General features: G+C 32.6%; 3 protein-coding genes and 1 long non-coding RNA gene across 7 annotated transcripts; 2 read left to right on the top strand and 2 right to left on the bottom strand.

The window, feature by feature from the left end:
* Positions 1-806: 806 nt before the first annotated feature.
* LOC105321886 (uncharacterized) lies at positions 807-2,267 on the bottom strand. The gene is made up of 4 exons (XM_011420371.4): positions 2,109-2,267; positions 1,754-2,018; positions 1,537-1,641; positions 807-1,433 (listed from the first exon to the last, which is right to left on the bottom strand). Exons 1-4 carry the CDS (start codon positions 2,246-2,248, stop codon positions 1,131-1,133), a joined length of 813 nt encoding a protein of 270 aa, XP_011418673.3. The 5' UTR covers positions 2,249-2,267; the 3' UTR covers positions 807-1,130.
* Positions 2,268-3,271: 1,004 nt separating this feature from the next.
* Positions 3,272-8,493, top strand: LOC105321891 (uncharacterized). 4 transcript variants are annotated; one of them, XM_034446157.2, is made up of 9 exons: positions 3,272-3,524; positions 5,555-5,747; positions 6,104-6,207; positions 6,451-6,573; positions 6,928-7,113; positions 7,263-7,375; positions 7,594-7,717; positions 7,814-7,837; positions 7,927-8,493. In XM_034446157.2, the coding sequence occupies exons 1-9, from the start codon at positions 3,485-3,487 to the stop codon at positions 8,427-8,429; spliced, it is 1,410 nt and encodes a 469-aa protein (XP_034302048.2). In that variant the 5' UTR covers positions 3,272-3,484; the 3' UTR covers positions 8,430-8,493. The 4 variants fall into 4 exon arrangements, with proteins under 4 accessions (XP_034302048.2, XP_011418678.4, XP_019920269.3 ...); XM_011420376.4 differs by lacking the exon at positions 3,272-3,524 and adding an exon at positions 4,056-4,478; XM_020064710.3 differs by lacking the exon at positions 3,272-3,524 and adding an exon at positions 4,494-4,637.
* On the bottom strand, positions 3,448-10,087 carry LOC117681471 (uncharacterized). Its single transcript, XR_004596130.2, has 3 exons — positions 9,959-10,087; positions 4,022-4,131; positions 3,448-3,712 (listed from the first exon to the last, which is right to left on the bottom strand). It is a non-coding gene; the product is annotated as an uncharacterized lncRNA (long non-coding RNA).
* On the top strand, positions 9,198-12,892 carry LOC105321885 (uncharacterized). The gene is made up of 9 exons (XM_011420370.4): positions 9,198-9,410; positions 9,682-9,768; positions 9,994-10,171; positions 10,393-10,616; positions 10,747-10,932; positions 11,213-11,328; positions 11,524-11,632; positions 11,876-11,899; positions 12,121-12,892. Exons 2-9 carry the CDS (start codon positions 9,729-9,731, stop codon positions 12,366-12,368), a joined length of 1,125 nt encoding a protein of 374 aa, XP_011418672.3. The 5' UTR covers positions 9,198-9,410; positions 9,682-9,728; the 3' UTR covers positions 12,369-12,892.
* The last annotated feature ends 3 nt before the right edge of the window (positions 12,893-12,895 follow it).

Raw genomic sequence — 12,895 nt, 5'->3', positions numbered from 1 at the left:
TTGTATAATATTGATTTTATATATATATATATATATATATATATATATATATATATATATATATATATATATATATATATATATATATATATATATATATATATATATATTTTTTTTTTTTTTTTTTTTTTTTTTTAATTCGTCTGTAATTTAAAACTGCTCCCGGTCTGAAAAAAATTCGGATGGACGACCTGGGAGCTACTGTGCCTCCCATAGTAGAAATCTGCAATTTACAGCGCACAGAAGTTTGCGCTAATTTTGGACTGATTAACCTTATTTTCGCACAAATTCTGTGAAAAAAATTAGTATCATTAAATTCTTCAGTCAATTTACTCCTGATATCAGTACTTTACTTGCCTCAAACTTTCTCTGAAACACGCTTACCAACCTTGGAAATTGAAGTATGCTTAATTCATGTCTAGCTCGAGAGTCGCCATTTTTACATGTAAACAAAATGCACCACTTCAATTTAGAGGGCTGGTGATGGTGTTTAATAGAAATCAGGGGTAAGTAAAATGTTCATGTCTGTAGTAGAATGTCTGAGGATTATTTTGAAATCGAATATTTGTAAAGAATGTGTTCGGAAATAAGGTTAATCAGTCCAAAACTAGCGCAATTTTTTGTGCCCCGTGAATTGCAGATTTTTACTATGGGAGGCACTGTAGCTCTATGGGAGGCACTGTAGCTCCAAGGTCGTCTATCCGAGTTTTTTCAGACCGGGTGCTACAAACCTGCAGCTATTAAGAAGGGGCGAAATGTACCCGATTATAGTGAGCAAAAAACATCAAAAGATCAACCACAAAACCAACTGTAATTTTTTTTTTATTCAACAACAAGGAAACAATTTTAACAATAGCATATCAAAATAACAAAACTAAAAATATTAATATTATGGTTTGGCACATTATTAGAATATTGCAGCTGATTATATATGTAATTGGCGCTTGTCGTTTTGCCGATTGCGTGTTTGCTAGTCGGTTGACAAGAACCTCAACAATTTTCCTCATCAATCTAGAGTGTAAAAATTCTAGATGTACATGTAAACATTACACGGTTGAGATGACTTTGATCTTTCAAGTTCCAACATATATAACTCGGTACTGTAAAAGGAAATGTTAACTGTCTGAAGGTTAATGAGATTTAAGCGTTGATTTTGACTTCAAAGGTTGCACAACGCCTTTCTGGACAAGAGGGCCATTCTCGTGCAGTAACAGAGCAGGCCAGACAACAAAGTCCACGTATTCTCCACTTCGTGTGAAAAGTCTGAACATGGTTTTGTCCACAATTTCTGATGAACTACTAAAGTCCAGAATCATGGGAGGGTCCTGAATATGCATTCTCCAGCACAGTTCTACACATCTGTCTACATAAGGTTCACCGTAAAGAATAACACTTTCGAACGGCAGCATGAAATCCGAATCAATTCTTAAGGCCTAAATAATGAGAAAGAATTAGTATGTCATTAAAATACTCTTAATTAAATCTAATTTTTCTATGACGGGTATTCAAGAAAGGTTAAGATTGTGTTCTGTTTACCTGCTTTGTGTTATCAATGGAAATTGCTGCCACTTCCTTTTGCATTTCACCTATTTTCTTGTATATAGGAATGAAGTTCTTCATTTCCGAATTCCTCAAGTCCCTCTGGAAAACAAGAAAACTTTTTAATTTTTTTTTCATTTGTTTCAAAAACACGTAAAAACACACAGTTTCTTATAAAATAACAGTAGATGCCATTTTTATTCTCACAAATTACCTGAAATAAGGCATTTTGGAGATTACGATACTGGTCTTCTGATGCCTTTTTCGTTTTCTCATAGATATATTGGAGGACATCTCTCAGCAGTATGATAGCTTTCTTCTCCTCCATGATGTCCGTGAGACGATCGACTGCGTCCGTCCATTCATTGTCGTACAGCTCACCGAACATTTCCCCAAGTTTCTGGGGTCTGTTCCTGTCAGACAGGTCGGCTATGTTTGGGTTGTTGTAGGTTAGTTTTGCACTAGCGATGGAGCTCAACCTAAACAAAATGACATTGCATTTAAAAACCCTGTTCAGTGAACAGCAAAAGAGAGATAAATCTTTTTAACATATCAGTACACAATTTTACCTGCTTAATGCATTGTCCTTTTCTGCTGAAACCTCTTGTAGCTTTCGCCTAGTGACATCCAAATCGTACTGTAGCTTAGAAATAATTGCAACAAGGTTCTCTGTGTTGATATTCATTTTGACTGTTGAATAAGTTTCCATATCCGCTGCTTATATATATACGTGCGTGTTTTGATCACGTGATATCTCTAGAATGTATGAGTAATTTCTGGTTTAAGCTAGTCTCGTCATTATTTATTCAAACTGAACAATGAACTATCACAATAAGTATTTCTTATATAACTGACCAAAAATGTTTATTTTTAATAGGATCTAGGTTCAGGCTGTCAATTGCATTTTTATGTTGTTTTCATGATTGGTAAATCATGCGGAAATCATCCAGAAAATTCCAATTCAGGAAAGAGTACATCAAGAATGATTCGTTTAAAAATAGTTGAAAATGCTCCAAAATAAACCATACACAAGTATCTATCATGTCATATGGTAATTTTGAATTTGTTTGGAATATGGAAATAAGATTAGATCCATTATATAAGGATCGATATATTTTGCCTTGATCAGAAACAGATTTATAATCTTCAATATCAAAAATATTATCATACTTTAAAAATAAAAGTTACTGGTTTGATTTCAATATCAGTTTCTGTAAAACGTAATTTCTGACTATTAGATTATTCCGCAATCTGTATATTATAAAATTAAAAAAAGAACATAGGGTTTCGTTTCGTAATAGGTGTGTTCATTAAATATAATATTTATTAAGATGTATTGGAACTGCTTCTGATATGTATTTCTGTAGCCATATATATGGTAATGTATGTATCTAATAAAATCGTTTAACATTTTTGTTTTAATTTTTTATAAATATTTTATTTGTACCCTCTACTTGTTCAAAGGAAATCTTACACCAAACGCTTTGTTTGTTTTGTTCAGTTCAGAATCCTGACTCATGAAATGATACAGTAAATCACACGCCCTTTTTATCCATACATGTAATTATTGCTGGTTTATATTGTTTTACCCTTTCGGTTCCTAACGTTTTAAACAATAAACAATTACTATTTTTTTGAGAAAAAAAATCCTTTTTCTTTTAAATAGCTTTAAAATAGAAAAGTTTTCGTTGGTTTTTTAACGCTCGTACTAAATCACCATATCATCTATTTCAATAAATTCTTCCTAAACCAAAATTATATGCCAATGGCTGATGTCAGATATATCAGAAATATGTTGTGAAACAAAAATTGTACTTAACGCTCTTGACATTTATGATAACCAATCAGTTGTTATTTCCCGTTTCCTCTCTATTCACATAGCAAAACGTTCAAAGTTCACTATTCCGTTTATTTTGATTTTAACATAAGAAAAAACAACAAACACATGTTATTACTTTGCAAAGTGCGAAGTTCAATAGTTGAAGGTAAAGCTATAGAAGTTCATATATTTCTAGTTGTCTAAGAGAGAACGTTAGCTTAATTAATATATGTGTCTATTTAAATGTTGCTCTTTCCACACCAGACCATCAAATTGTTCAAATTTTAAGATCTTCGACTGTACAAAGACGAATATATGTACTTTGACTATCCAATGGTTTTAGACAGCACAAACCTACAAAACATTTTAAAGTACATGTATGTAAATTTTCATACAAGCTGTGACATGTACATTTAGTACTAGTAACATGTATATATACATGTAGTACTAGTTTGAGACAACTATTTGAGAGGCTCATCAGTCATGAACATATCCTCTTAGTGAAAATAATGAAACTTTATACTACTCTCTTTCTGAGGGTTGATAATTTTTTCTTAAGTACAAATAGAAGATGTATTTTTTCATACTGGGATTTGCATATTCACAAGAGCAAGTATTGTTGATTTAATTTGAACATATTTTATTATGCAAATATATATTTACACAACTGGATTAGGCAGCAGGCAATGTATATGTGTCTCCATGAGCAAGTATTGTGATAATAATAGACATCTCATTTGCGACTGCAACCAGATGCGTTTCATGAAAAACCTCTGAAAATGATAAGAGATACAAAATAAAAATAAAAATCTAACTGTTCAACAACTATTGATGGGGCATGTGACGATTCATTATATAGATTCAGTTATTCATCAGTGTCCAAACTGTTTTACCACCTTCTGGAAAACGATCTGATAAATTCACCTTCCTTGGTGTAAGTTTATTTATAGTTTGATATGCCTTTATGGCTACATTGACTTGTAAGTTGAAACCAACGTACCTAGATTTAAACAAAGAGAGTTTGTTGCTGGTGAAAAGAACCGTATCGTTGAACCGATGAAACAAAGGGTGTCCAGAGAAGAAATATGTTTGTATCAACCTGTTGCTAATAACTACAAAGGTTTGCATATTTATCCTTTTTCGTGTTTTGCCACCGAAATTGTGACTGTGGCTACGGAAAAAGTTTCAAGCATCATGAATATTGTAGCAATGAATTTTCTTTTCATTAAATGCTCGTTAATTCGATTGCTAATTTTGGGATTAGGTATTCCATATTCAGGTAAAATAGTTTCTTTATATATTAATTTAATTTAAAATCTGTAACGCCGCGTAAGAATAATTTTTGTAGGCATTCTAATGTTTACTTTAAAAAATATTTAAAAGATTCGCGTAAAATATAATAAATTAATTCATATTTATGTTAAATTAAAACACGGGTTTTTTTTTTATTAATTTCTTTGTGAACTTAGAAATTAGGAAAATCTGACCTCAACCTTAACAAAATTTCATTGGAAAAAAATGATTATTGTACCATTTTTTACTACAATTTGCGTTCTTTTTAAATGTTTTTGGGGTAAAATTTTTGTTGTTTGTAATATCAAGGGTTTTTGAAACACCGAAGGATGGTGGTATGGCTAAAATTGACGTATAATAAAAGTACAATGTAACATCGACAGAAAATTAAACATTCGAATAGTTAAGAACAATATCAACCATTTTTTTTTTAAATCAAACGCAAATGCACTCCAAATATGGTGAAAAATGATTTGAGAACGAGTATAATGTACATTTAAATGGACGTTTAAAATGGACAGAAAATTAAACATTCGAATAGTTTAGAACAATATCAACCATTTTTTTTAAATCAGACGCAAATGCACACCAAATATGGTGAAAAATGATTTGAGAACGAGTATAATGTACATTTAAATGGACGTTTAAAACTTTGACGTCGTATCCAATATGCTCTAAGGTGTACATGCATTTCCTAATCGTATTTTTGTAAACTTCTCGTGTGTATTTTTGTTATACCGATGCTACGATATTATTAGTTCATCGCACAATGTAGATTTGTATAATTATCTTCACATATACATGTAGGTACGGCTTATTCATACTCTCTTTTTGGACTTAGGATGAGTTTTATACTTTGAACCCTGCTTACTAACAGTTGCAACTTTGTTAATATTCTCTTAGATGGAACTTGTACATTTCCGACTTATTTAATGGGAGAATGGACGAGTGCAGAGAGAGGCAGTTTGTCCATTACAACGGATTCCATCTATAATTACAAGGTCTACATCCCCTCCGCCGACCCAAACAACCCCACCATAGAGTACTATAATTTTACATGTCTGACCAAAGTCAACGCAAACCGCTTCACTATAAGGTAACACATGTCAATTGTGTTTCTTAAAACCATATTCATGTTTGCGCGTGTCTATATTCAACATGCGACAATGTATTTATCTCCCCTACTATTTAAGTGAAGTGACTTTAAACTGTTTCTGTCCTTAATTAGAGGAAAAAAACGTCCGAAATGAGAATTGAACCCCTGTAATGTGTCGTAGTGGATGATGGCGAGTTCGAGAAAAAGAAAATTTATTTCTTGACAGGTCGTTATATTGAAGCGCCAACTTTGTGTCTTAATATCAAACCCTCTTGCATCGTTGTTTAAAAAGGTCATAAAATCATACTTCCTTCATAAGTTTAAATTGTATGTTCTATATATTAATAAATTTTCAGGTCAATGAATTTCAATGTGTTATTTGGAACCAACGTCTTCTTTTACATTTGCCTGGATATCTACAATGTCAATGACCAGCTGAACTATTACTACCACGCAACAGGTATATATATGTATAATATATAACAGTGTATTCAAAGGTAGGACAATAGAACTAACAATGTCCAAATAAATGAAATAGAAACATTGTCTAATTCAAGTCTCAATTAATGTTTGGTTTATTTTGTTGATGACTTAAATAGAAAACAACTGGGTTTTTTTTTATTGAGATTGTGGTTTGATTTCTTTTGTACGTGTAAAAGTTTCATTTGTTGTTACACTTTCTTGAATGAAACGTTTTGAATAGCTGTAGATACTCTTATCCGTGAAAATATGGTCGGGATTGCGGAGGACAAATCAAACTCATATGAAAATATCTGCACTAGAAGCTACATAGATCCGTCAAACTTCATTGTACTGTTACGTAAAGGTATAAACTACTATATAACTATAGTATTTTTTGTAAAGTTTGTCTTACGTACGTACTTAACAATGGACATCATAATACTATGTTGTATACAATACTGCTGCTGTAGGTTTTCACACGTGATAAACAACCTTTCCGGTTGTTGATATCAACATTTATATAGATAATTAATTTAGATAAAAAAAATTATGAAAACAACATCTACTCAACTTTGCAAATTGCAACGCATTTAATGAACATACTACAGTAGGCGGATTTTACATGATCAATTAAGAAAATGGATCAAATACCAAATCCTCATATTTAAAAAAATCAAATCAAATGAAATATTCATTAACAATAACATTTGTCTGTCAGATGCCGTGGAAGATGACGCCATACAGACCCTCTGTCCCGATGCCTTACAGATGGTCTACAGTAATATCACATTTACAAGTCACTCGGGGACAACAGAAAACTGTGTGACGGCGGAAATGGACGGCTGTACTAACAAAACCATGCTCAACTTTACGCAAGGAGATTGTACCGAGAAAACACTTTCAGGTGAAATATTGTGTTTAGAGCAGCGACTGATTCTAGTTTATTTTCCGAAATATTATTAATTATGATAATAACTTTTAATTTTTTTTTTATTTTCTCCAGGCTATCTGGGTATTGACATGGTTACTTGTGGTTTTTTTAATGTTATTCAGATGGAGGCATCTACACCTGCATCTTCTCAAAGACTGTTGACAGTCAGTTGTATTTATCAGTGTGGAACAACGATGATACGTTGACTTCATCCACATACAGATTCTCCTGTTTTGTGAGTCATATTCTGTTTGTAGGATCAAGATAAAATAAAAACTTAAAGCTAAAAATAAAACAGCATATTGCGAGCATATCGCGACAAACATGAAAATAAAAATACACCTTTTTTCAAATGCAGTGTTATATATTAATTTATATTAATTTAAAGGAAGTGCACTTGTGACAAATTCGTCGATTTTTTTAAGCATGTTGATGCCTTTCTAATATTTGCAGAAAATTACAAACTACATGAATGGAACTGTATTCTTAGAAGAGAAACCAAATTTTTGTGGAAATTCCGTAAATTTTACAGCCTATCCATCAACAAGTTCATCCGCTGAATTAAAGGATATAACAGGTGCATTAGGCATTTTACATATGAATATCGTTGAAATGATGATAAATCAAAAGCATATTATGATAAAGCTAATCACCAAAATTTATGATTTTTCAGACACCTGTCAAATTATACTCCCCAGTACGTAAGTCTTATCATTGTAATTTTCGTCTCGAAATCATCGTAAAAAATAAAAAACACATAATATTTGTGTTTTGAATTTTTTTCAGCCACGACTGAAGCTCCATTTGTTGCTGATTTGAACTACCTATTCATATTATTAGGATTATTTATAATTTTCTTGGTCGTCGTCATTGTAATGCTGACTAAACGTCTAAAACTCTACCTTAAGAAGAAAAAAGAAGAAAAACCTATTGACATTCGAAAGGGAGAAAAAGTGGGACTTCAACACTTTGATCCCAAGAAATCCCTTATGATCAACTCTCCTAGACCTGTTAATTATTTTAGACCAAAACGAGCAATTCAAATTGTACCTTTGTTCAAACCAGGCTTCAGTACTGACGAGTTTTCGATTCACCCACCTCCAAAGATCACGTGTATCTACACAGACAGTATCGTGGATTATATGAGAGGCCGGATGCCCAGACGACCGGACGGGATAAGCCTGTATAGCTTCGATTCCGCCATATTTCGGGCGAGAAGTCCGTTCTCCACAATTTCCATCCTCAGTACAGATGATGACGATGTCTCGTTCGGATCAGAATCTTGTTAGAAACTTTTTGTGAAGAATTCTCGGTCGTTTAAAAATGTTTATTAAAAATATATATACAACATTTCTAACATTAATTTATTCCTTAATTTAATTTAACTGAATATTTAATAACTTTTTAATGTTTTTAATTTAGCTCCAGTAATAATTTTTCAATGCGTTATTATAAATAGTAAATAGTAGTTCAACAGTTTTTGCGATGATTATTACATTGTGTTGGTATGTAGAAATATATAGTCAATAAAATATACATGTATGCATCAACACATGCTTTATTTTTTTATTTATTTTTTTTCGATCGCATGTATTAAGTGTGTCCCCCAAGGGACCGGGACATTGGAACATACAATTTTGGGGACTTTGAATGGTGGCTTGTGAAGAGAACGTTGGTCATTTTCAATATGAAATACTAGTAGTTCAATACGATGATGAAAAATCCCGATCGATTAATGAAAATCATAGTTTGGGTCACGAAACTATTTCTAGCTCTCCCTCAATAGAAGTTGAACTAAGCGGTCTAACCACATGACTTTAGAAGAATCGTCTAATTTAGAGTTACCTTTCTTGCATCTACCCGATCCCCATCAGTCAGACACATTGCAATACAAAGTCGTTTAATTGTCTGTCTTCTCCTTATCGTTTTTTAATTCAATTTTCGTTGTTCAGGGATTTAATTCTGCAATTCATACCCCCTTGCAGCCTTGCCCACAACAATACGGGCATGCTTTCATTTATCTTCCCTTTAAACCTAATCGATTAATTTGCTTTTGCATAAACAGGCTTTCACCAAACTGAATAGCCGAACCTCGATCCATTAAAATGAACGAAAGTACACACGGTTTTTCAATAGATGTAAGGTTCGAACTTTAATATAAGTTTTTAATAAATAACGGTTGGTGATATTTTTCATGCGGTGTGTGCAGCTTCGGAATTAAGCGACAGTTTTAATTGGTTTTTGGGACGTCTACTTGGGAATTGAGAAAGGTAAATAACGAAAAGTAAAATGGCAGTTCGTAATAACTTATGTTTTAGACATACAAAGAAGTTTTTTTATCTTAATCAGTTCAATCACTATGCATGGATTGTTTGAAAATGAATGTGTACTGGGTACTTTTAACCCTTCCCTGTGTGTATTATGCATTGTCCTTCCAACACAATAACTCGCCTATGGGACTACTCATGTTTTACATGACAACAGGAAAATATCTGCTCTGCTTACGTCTATTACATTTTAGTTTTTTTTATTTTGCAAAAGGTCTGCAAATTATGTAAACTGTGGCGTAATCATCGAGAAAGATTAAAATGTTGGGGCTATTTCTTGTAACCCAACTCATTTTTGCAGGTAAACCCTCTCTCTCTCTCTCTCTCTCTCTCTCTCTCTCTCTCAATCCGAAATTTATTACAAAAATAATATCAAAACCATTTTCAGGTGTTATATATAGAACTCTATTTATTACTCAATACGATTACAATGCCAGAATATTGGAAAATCAAAGAAAGAACTTTAAAAGTGTAGAAAATCGATTGCTTACTTTTATGTGAAATATTCTATTGAATTTTATCACAGCACAATCTGCATCGTCATGCCAGTTGCCAGAGGACCTAAGGGGCGTGTGGATCAGCTCCGACAAGGGCTTTCTGAGAATGGGCGAGTCAGTGATTCACAATTACCCCGTAACACTCCCAGGGACGAGCTCCATAGACTTACAGTGTTCAGAGAACAATGGCACTCACTACATGTTTAAGTAATAATAGTTGTCCCGTTTACTTTTAAATTATTTCCAGTGATATGTTATTGTTTACAAAAAACCATAAAAAAGATGGACGATAAATGACTGTGTCTTGTATACGTATTTCAACTTAGTGATTGGTTATGATATACATGAAACATTAACAAAGTACGAAATATATTCATGAATTGTACAGCGCTCATCATTTTATAACATCAGTTTTTTATGGTTTGCAGGTCCAGTCAAGATATTGACGTGTTTTCAATCAAAGTCAGCGTGTATACCTGCATGAGCTTCGTTCAAGTGACACAGAATAATTACATATATTATATCGGGACACCTGTAGATCCGATGGTCGGAGAACGAGTCTTTGCCAATTCTAATGAATTAAACGTTACCATGACTGACGTCTGCACTGCTCTAAATACGGAGAACAATATGTATAGCTTAATTAAAAACGGTATGGTATGATTTTTAATGATTAAAAGAAAATATACATTTAGTATGAACATGATCACAATTGCTTTACATGCATTACGTCTTCGTTATGTCAGTAAGATCATGCAAAATTATGTGTTTTTGAATTACAGTTACAAGTGAGGCCATTGTTAAGACCAATTGTCCGAGCATACTGAGGAACTCATTTGTGAGTCTAACAGTAGAAGAAAATGGGGTTCAAAACGCTTGTGGAAATGACGTAATCAACGGATGCTTAGGGAGCACAGAGGTTGTGATCTCAACAAGGCTGTCTTGTCATTCCAACTCGTTTATTTCAGGTAAAGACCCTTTCTTTTTACTAAGCTGTTCTGCAACGAATGTCTGTACTGTTCAGTTATGTATTTGAGAACAATTCCAAAGACATTTGTCATTTTAGTAGCCGTCCGAGCAATGTATCTCTGCCATTCAGTCAATTAGATATGACTTAATTATAACTGAAATTTGACTGAATGACATAACTCTGTCACAGTCACCTTTCCAATCATTGCAGTAACATTCAGTTGAGTAAATTGTGCAGGTTCGTCTTGTGAAGTTTTATTTATTTTTTATTCCCTACAGATTACCTGTCCCTGACTTGCTTGTTTCACCGGAAAATTGGTGACGTCATATATCTTTACTCGTGGACAGAAAATGTTTCTTACCAAACTACAACAACTCACGGGTTTATTTGTATGGTAATTATTTCGTCATTCTTTTGATATTACATTCATAAACGATACCGTTATTTTATCAACATAATTTCGTTTTGATAAAAAAAGGATAGAAAGGATATAAGTACACTGTTAAATGACAGTAACTGTCACGGGCCTAAAGATGTTTTTAAACGCAGTATTTGTAAAATGGTTAACTTTAATTAATGATTTATACAGGAAATAACACAAGATGCTGAGTGGACGACATTTCGATTGTTTAATGATACATGTAGTGACGTATCCCCGTCTCTCAACTTCCTCACTCTGAAATCCAATCTGACCACCGGTAAGAGATGATGATGAATAGCTGTTACTGGTATTATATATAGAAATTAAGCATTTTATTTGAAATTTTTATATCATTTTACATGTAAAAGCGTTTAGTAAACATCTAACACTTCTTAATGTAAAAAATAGCATTATCAATTTGATTCTAGAATTTTTGTTATTTGTTTATCAGTTAATCTATAGATCTATTTTATTTTCTACCTTTCTACAACTATTGTACCTTTTTCATTTATTTATCCAGATACGTGTCAACCAACCACACAAGGTAATTGCTGATACATTATATTGTGTTGAGTGTCATATTAATGACTGTCGCTTTTCAAAAGATTATTACAGAAAGAAATCAATTTCTCATTCATTTGTCAAGATTTCCTTTTAACTTTACATTTAACTTCTATGATTGGCATTATGATGTCCTATGGAATATAATTTATTAAAGTTTTAATTTGATTTTTTAATTAATTTAATTGGGCAATTTCTTTTCAGCCCCTCCACCAAATAGGAACACAAACCATGCAAATCGTCCCAAAATGAAGGCATCAACCAACTGGGCTATCTACTTTGCCATCGTGGTCTGCATCATTATCATCATCGGATTTATATTCATTATTATCAAGTTCTTCCGGAAACAAATGTGCGATTTCTTTGAGAAGAAACCTCCACCCCAAGAGCGAGCAGTGTCGTTCACAAACATTGAAGCAAAGTCGACGGAAACGTTAGACACCCAAACATGATTTCCTTTCAGAGCTTTGACATGATTTAGTCTTCTCAAACACGAAAAGGTGGATAACTCAACTATCTACAATCAGTTTTATAAATAGTCTAGTAAAAAAGTATACAATTTTCTTATTTAAAGAAAGACAAGAAATGATCAACTTACTACTGACTGTAACAAAAGTTCTTTTGAATGTCCATAGAAAATAATTTATATTTCAAATGTCGATAAATGTATACATATTTGTAAATTATATCACCTTTATAATTCCTGTTACAAGGAGATTTGATAAATTATTGTAATTCATTTCAATGGCAAGATTCTGTATCGCAAGATTTGAACTACGTTGCATTTCAATTTTACTCCAAAATTCGGATGCTTTAGAGTAAAATCTCGTTGAAACCACCACAATGACTACTGATCGGCTTAATGTCTTTTACACAACTTCATATAAAAATATCTTGATTTACATTATTTAAAAAGCGCATTGTAGATTAAATGGCAACTTTGTAAATGCACAATAAAACTAGTCATTTTATAGTCTTT

Source organism: Magallana gigas, chromosome 2 (assembly GCF_963853765.1).
Source record: "Magallana gigas chromosome 2, xbMagGiga1.1, whole genome shotgun sequence".
NCBI lineage: Eukaryota > Metazoa > Mollusca > Bivalvia > Ostreida > Ostreidae > Magallana > Magallana gigas.
This window is presented reverse-complemented; position numbering and strand designations above follow the sequence as displayed.

What these genes read in the sequence shown, in the direction of transcription:
- LOC105321886 (XM_011420371.4), bottom strand. Translation starts at nt 2,248, where the DNA reads ATGGAAACTTATTCAACAGTCAAAATGAATATCAACACAGAGAACCTT. An exon ending in TCCAAAATGCCTTATTTCAG is followed by an intron (nt 1,642 to 1,753) that starts GTAATTTGTGAG and finishes CTTGTTTTCCAG; the next exon opens with AGGGACTTGAGGAATTCGGA. An exon ending in CCATTGATAACACAAAGCAG is followed by an intron (nt 1,434 to 1,536) that starts GTAAACAGAACA and finishes CTCATTATTTAG; the next exon opens with GCCTTAAGAATTGATTCGGA.
- LOC105321891 (XM_020064710.3), top strand. Translation starts at nt 4,553, where the DNA reads ATGAATATTGTAGCAATGAATTTTCTTTTCATTAAATGCTCGTTAATT. An exon ending in TACCGAGAAAACACTTTCAG is followed by an intron (nt 7,114 to 7,262) that starts GTGAAATATTGT and finishes AATGTTATTCAG; the next exon opens with ATGGAGGCATCTACACCTGC. An exon ending in TGAATTAAAGGATATAACAG is followed by an intron (nt 7,718 to 7,813) that starts GTGCATTAGGCA and finishes ATGATTTTTCAG; the next exon opens with ACACCTGTCAAATTATACTC.
- LOC105321885 (XM_011420370.4), top strand. Translation starts at nt 9,729, where the DNA reads ATGTTGGGGCTATTTCTTGTAACCCAACTCATTTTTGCAG. An exon ending in CTCACGGGTTTATTTGTATG is followed by an intron (nt 11,329 to 11,523) that starts GTAATTATTTCG and finishes TGATTTATACAG; the next exon opens with GAAATAACACAAGATGCTGA. An exon ending in GAAATCCAATCTGACCACCG is followed by an intron (nt 11,633 to 11,875) that starts GTAAGAGATGAT and finishes TTATTTATCCAG; the next exon opens with ATACGTGTCAACCAACCACA.